At 51.8% G+C, this 6,515-nt stretch overlaps 1 protein-coding gene across 13 annotated transcripts in view; it reads right to left on the bottom strand.

Annotated features, from left to right (window-relative positions):
* CELF4 (CUGBP Elav-like family member 4) overlaps positions 1-3,737 on the bottom strand; it is a 300,157-nt gene extending 296,420 nt beyond the window's left edge. For all 13 annotated transcript variants that reach the window (XM_024120660.2, XM_024120657.2, XM_024120653.2 and 10 more), the window contains exon 1: positions 3,452-3,737. In XM_024120660.2, the coding sequence (XP_023976428.1) occupies positions 3,452-3,737 (286 nt within the window). The remainder of the gene's footprint in view (positions 1-3,451) is intronic.
* Positions 3,738-6,515: the final 2,778 nt, after the last annotated feature.

Raw genomic sequence — 6,515 nt, forward strand, 5'->3', positions numbered from 1 at the left:
GAGCCTGGAAAAACAATCTTTCTCGAAGTGCTTCTAATGGGGGAGAAAAGGAGACTCTGAGTTAGCCGGGAGAGTTTGCATTAAACTGGGTTTTCTTCCTTAGGTGTTGTTTCTTCAAATTTTTCTGGGCTTTTTCCTTTCTTTCTCTCTCTGCCTAGCACCCAGATCTCCCCATGCCCATTTGCCTTCTGTTCTCCAGGGGGTGAATTTACCTTTACGGTAATCACCCCAGTCCACAACTGCTATTTGCTGCCTCCCCAGCCCAACAGCCTTTCTCGGATACGGCTGGGTTTGCTCCACAACACACACCTACTCCCTCTTCCAGACTCCCAATTTGACTGGAGTAATTGCCTTTTAAGTTTCACTCTACGCATGGCAGGTATTCCATTAACCCTTAGAACTGTTTCCTTCTTTAGTTACCAGAAATGGCAGGTGGCCAACAAATGGATACCCACCTGAAATCTCATGTACTTAATTTAATTTTTACTTATTTTTTTTCTTCTTCTTCTTTTAACCAGTAGCATACATATTCCATCCACAATGAAGGCCAGTATCCTGTCATGTCTCTCAATTTTACCCCAGTATGATTCATTAGAAGTTAGAAATTCAAGAAGGGGAAAGAAAAAGCCACAAATTATCCTGAAACCAGGCTTAACAAAGGCACATTTCTATCCCTAGCCTCATGTTATAATTTAGACTTGGGGGAAATCTAGAAGCCAAATGCAACCCTCATTCTTCAAGCCTCATCATGCTTTCGACTTAACAGTAATTAATCACCAATGGCAAGCAAGTAATTTTTTAAGGTGGCCGGAAGCTTATTTTATCAGGATTAGCTAATAAATCAGGCTGTATCACTGAAGGAGGAGTTCAAACTCTTCTAGGAATGAATAAACCAGGCCTCGGAAACTGTCTCATTTATTCAGCTCTCTCAGAGCTTCCAAGCACTGTTAGGGACATTGTGGACCAACCTTGCCTATAAAAATCTGAGGGATGGAGAGGCAGGAAGTTTCATAGGAAAAAATATATGCTCAGGCTCTGAAGGGTGAGCTTCGACAATGAAGCACCCAGCATTCCAGAGCCAACGGGCCTGCCTGCCCCTGACTGAGCCAGTTTAGAGGAGGAATTATTTAGAAAATGAAGTTTTGCTTGTCATAGGAATCCTGGCCAGATATGTGTATGTATATATATGATATGATACATATGATGCAACTATACCTTAACCTGCTCTACCTCGCTGATGCAAATGATGATAATTCTACATCTTTGCTATAGTAAAAGGGAGCCCCAAAAACATCAGAAACAGAATGATGATACTAGCAAGGGATCGTGAGAAGAAACCAAGGAATATTGTTTAAGATTATCTTCATTTGGAATAAAGAAGCAAATAAAGTGCTCCAACCCAGATCTCATAGGAAGCTCAGTTCTTCACAACTGTCTTTTTGCCTCTAGTGGATACTGATTTTTTTTTAAACTTTAAAATCTCAAATCCCCATAAGAACCTATCATTAAGGTGGGCAAAGTATTTCCCTACCTCTGCTTTTTAATTTTCATTATTGCTATTTTAAAATCTGGGGACATATTAAAATGACAAAGGTTTAATACAAACCTTGATTAGCTTCTAGGGAGCTTGATTGGAAAGGGAAAAACTACAGAGATACGGTTGACTTGAGAAGGAGGGTGAAAAAGGGGGAAACTGATATTATTTCGAAGACTGCCTCCCCATTCCACCTTTCCAGTTTCTCTTCTGAACAGACATTTTCTCCATATTGAATAAAGGTTGGTTTCTCTCTCCATTACAGCTCCCACCCTCACCCCACCCCAGCAAACCCAGTATATTTCCATTCTGCTATGCTTTTGTGCTACTCAACATGCCATTAACTTTAAGATTTACTCCTCAGCAGGCAAGCTGGAAGATGCTAAAGCCAATAAAAACTGCTCTCTGGGACTCCAACTATGAAGAGTTCGGAGCTCTGCTTAGTATTCGGATGAAGGGAGGGCTGATGAAGGAGGGAGGCTGTGATAGTGAAAACCACTGCTGCTTAGAGAACCAGACAGCTCCGCGCTCTGCACCTAATGTGCCGGAGGATCAGCTCTGTTCATAGCCCATTTGTGGCCAAGGATGAGGCTGCCCTCTGTGTGTGGGTAGGTGTGCATGTGCGTGTGTGTGTTTTCATTTAAAACCACCAGCTCTAACACAGCATCTTCAGCAGCTCTCCACACTACTGTTTATTAAAAACGGAACGTCCATACACATCCCTTACAACTTCCTTAGCCCAGCGTTCCTTCTCTGTCTGACGATCAATCTCTCTCAGAAAGCATTTAACTTGCCTACACAGCTCCAGCCCCGATTAATTCCCGCTGCACATCCTATACATTACTGTTAGGGAGCAAGCACTGGGCTAATTTCGTCACCCACCAGCCACCCACACACGTTCTACAACTGAACACGTTTGGGGCTCTGCCTTAAAGATAATAAAACAAGGAGAAAACAGGCAGGCTGCAGACAATTCCCATGACCACTTTCCTAAAAAGTTGCTGGGTTTTAATTCTTTGATCATTCTGTTTCCCCCTCCTCCAAGCACTCACTAGTAATGATAGCTTCAAGGGAAAGAAACGATGTACTATAAACCTCTCTGCATGGTGAGTTTGGGATAATTTCGGATACACCCTCCAAAATGTATATCTTTCACACACAGATTTTTTTTCTCGAAGCCCTGCTTTCTGGAGGAGGGGATCATCCAGGCTTCCCTGACACCCCCACTTCACCCAGGGGATGGCTGGTTCTTTGCTAATTCTTACCTTAGGTTTTTGTCCCCCTTTCCTTCAAACAACTAACCCCCCCAACCCCTCCTCCACCACTCGCACCACAACCGGATTATTCAGGCACACAGCTCGACAGGGAGAGTTTACTGTTAAATTGATAGCGAAATAAAAATATGTCTTTTAATCTGTCACCTCTCTTCTTTTTAGACGGCTGCGCTCCTGCTACTCTGGCCCGGAGCGGAGAAGGAGAAAACCATCTCCGCTTAGTATTTCAGCACCACGGCGATGGAGAGCACCCTTGGTCCCCGGCCGGCTGAGAGCCCGCCAGTCTGCTCAGCGTCCCGGGCTCGGCCGGTGCAGACGTCCCCGTCCCAATCTTTCAAGTAGCTGTATCGCAAAATCCAAGCCCCGTTTCCCCTCGATCCTCTCTTTCTCTTCTTCTTCTTCTCCCGCTTCTCTCCCCACGAAACCGCGTCTATCAGCTTTTTGCCCAAAACCCAGCCTTGCCCCGGCGAACAGCTCCCCACGCACCCCAGTCCCGGTCTCTGCTGCCGGAGCGCCTCCCTCCTCGGCGTCCGCCCGAGGCTCCCTCTCGCGCCGTCTCCCGCTCGCTCGTTCGTCGCTGGCCGATCGGCCCGCCCGCCCGCTCCTTCTCCCCGGCAAAGTTGGGAGCGAAAGGTGCACTCACCTTTGTGCATGCCTGTGAACCTGTCCTTCAGAACCGTAAGCTCGTAGATCTTGCCGAACTCCTCGAAGAGGGGCTTGAGGTCCTTCTCATCCAGGTTGCGGGGGATCTGCCCAATGAACAGCTTGATGGCATCGTGGTCCTTCATGGGAATGGTCGACGGGTTCCCCGGGCTGTGGCTTAATCCGTTCATATGCCCGGCGCTGCCCGGGCTGCTGCCGAGCCCGTTGGTACTGAGGCTCGCGTTGTCAGCCTGTCCGTTTGCTAACGTGGCCATCTTTATATACATAGAGAAAATCTTCTTTCCTTTTATTCTTTCTTGCTCGCACTCTCTCGCTCCTCTCCCTCGCAAGCTCGCTCGCGCTCACACACGCACACGCATACACACACTCGGGTTCTCTCCCCCTCGGTTTCTCCACACCTCGCTCTCCTCTCGCTCTCTGCTCTCTCTTTCTCCTCTCTTCTCTCGCTCGCTCGCGCTCGCGCTCTCTCTCCTCTCCCCCCTCTCTCTCTCCCTCCCTCTCTTCTCTCTCTCTCCCTCTCTCCCTCTCTCTCTCTCTCTCTCTCTCCACTCTCTCGCTCCTCTCCCTCGCAAGCTCGCTCGCGCTCACACACGCACACGCATACACACACTCGGGTTCTCTCCCCCTCGGTTTCTCCACACCTCGCTCTCCTCTCGCTCTCTGCTCTCTCTTTCTCCTCTCTTCTCTCGCTCGCTCGCGCTCGCGCTCTCTCTCCTCTCCCCCCTCTCTCTCTCCCTCCCTCTCTTCTCTCTCTCTCCCTCTCTCCCTCTCTCTCTCTCTCTTTCGGTCTGATCAGATTTTTTTTTTTTTTTTTTTTTTTTTTTACATTGAACAGACAGGATCTCTGTCCTTTGCGTTTAAACAGGCTGGACCGGTTCAAGTTCCCGGTCAGACCAGGGGTGGGGGCGGCGAGTGTGCGCGCGCGGAAGAGCGGGGCGCGGGGCCGGGAGGGCGAGATTTAGGCGGGGGGGCTCAGCGCGGCGGCGGGCGGCGGGCGGGAGCAGGGTGGCGCGGGGCGGCGCCGGCCCCGCCGCGCTTCCCCCGTCGGCGGCCCCGGCGAGCAGCGGTGGTACAGTCCGAGACGGCCCCCGGCTATAAATAGCGCCAGGCGCATGGCTCTTCGGGAGGTGCTGAGATTCCGGGCCCGGCGGCCGCGGGGAGCGGGTGCCAGTTAGGAACGGGGCTGCTGGCTTCCTCTTTGACTTTCGGGGGTTCTTTTTGTAATAGCAGCAGGTGCAACTTTTTGTTTTTTTAAAAAAACATTGATTTTCATTTTCGTGTGGGTATGTAAGGGGGCGTTATCCCCTGAGCTGCGCTCTATTAGAGCGCCAGGCGGGCGAAGCAAAGGCAGGGATGGCGGGCGGGGCGGCGGCGAAGGTGGAATGGGCGCTTTTTTTCTCCCATCTGGTTCCCTTTATTTAGACTTGAAAAAGCGAGCCGGCTTGGAGGAAGTCCGCCCAGCGATCCGAGTGCGCATTGATCAGTGTCGAGAGAAAATTGCTACATAAATATATGTTATGTGGATAAATCTGTAGACAAGAGCTCTCTCGCGCGCGCTCTCTGTCTTTCTCTGCTTTTTCCCTCCTCGCATCCCCAACCTGCCAGAGCAGCCCCAAATCTTCGCCCTCCCGCACGGCATCTACCGCCACCCGAGCTACCTGGGGAGGACGGGTCTGGGGAGCGGTTGGGCAGCGCTGGGGGGACGGGGCGTAGAGATTCGGGGCCCGACCCTCGTCCCAGCCCGCCCGCGAAGGCTGGAGGTGGGTATTCCGTCCCGGACGGCCTCCCCGCCCCAAAGCGCGGCGGCTGGACCGGCAGGCGGCTGGCGGGAGGAAGGTAGGAGCCGGGCGCCTCGGCCCGCTCGCCCGGCTGGGAAGGAGGCAGGCTCTGGGCGCGGTGGCCGGTGAGCCAGCACGAGGGACTGGCTTGCTTTTGCCCTTGTCTGTTTTACTGGTTCAAACTGAAAAAAATTTTTTTTTTTTTTTCTAAATCCACCATCAAAGAAATAAAATCCTCAAATCGCTCTCCGGGCTGCGGCCGGACCCAGACTCCTACTGCGTGCTTTGCCCCCTCGGGCTTCGTTTGCAGCACCTCCCGCTCCAGAAGTGCGAGGCTGGGAGTCACGTCTGCGGGCGAGAGCAAAGGGTCCCGCCGCCCAGCCCAGACTCCGTAAGGTTCCCCATCAGGCCCGCCGGGGCCAGGACGTCGGCTGCGCGGGAGAGGGAGTGGCTGGCGCGGGAGCCGGGTTCAAGCAGCCCCGCCTCTGGGGGCGAACGCTGCTGGTGAACTTGGCTTGGGAGAGTAGATAGATTCCCCTTTTAATGATATTTACCTGCACCCCTGCTCTCCCACATTTGCGTTTCTAGGGCAGCCTCTTGTCGGCTTCCGGGCAAATTAAAATAACGCGCCTGCTCCCTCGCGGGTTGCAGGGCAAAGCTGCTGGCTTGACCCTGTCCTGGTCTCCACCGGCCCCTTTCCGGTGTTTTGGGTTTCTCTTTTCTTGCCCTCGGATTACGTGACGTTACTAGACAACATCATGTTTAAAATTTTATTTAAAGAAATGAGACCCTAGCTGCCTGAAAACTGAGACCAAGCTTCTTTGGTACAGCCACAAACGCCGAGCTCTCCAGCGCCGGGAGGAGGCCCGAGGAGGCCCCGAGGTTCCGCTGCCCCAGGCCCCGAGCCCACCCTGGTCACCTCTCCCCGAGGATCCAGTGTCCAAACCAAACAGCAAGTACAGTTCTGAGATCTGTGGAACTTCATCCTTTCGTTTTAAGATACTCCTGCCTTTGCTTGATGGAATCCTGTGTAAGTATAGTTGATTCATAACTCGGTTCAGGGCTTACGTTATCCAGTGTTATCTGATGGTCTAAGAAAAGCCCAAGTTGAAGGAATGGAACAGAAACTCACACACAGAGCTTCTTTGCCATGTGGCTGTAGGCTTGGTGTGCCTGTGAAGTGCTGTAATAAGGCAGCACGTCCCTGGTAGGCACACAGAGGGTTTGAGCTGGTGGCTTGGAGGTGTGTGCATATGTCTTGTCAGG

Source organism: Physeter macrocephalus, chromosome 19 (assembly GCF_002837175.3).
Source record: "Physeter macrocephalus isolate SW-GA chromosome 19, ASM283717v5, whole genome shotgun sequence".
In the NCBI taxonomy this organism is placed as follows: Eukaryota; Metazoa; Chordata; class Mammalia; order Artiodactyla; family Physeteridae; genus Physeter; species Physeter macrocephalus.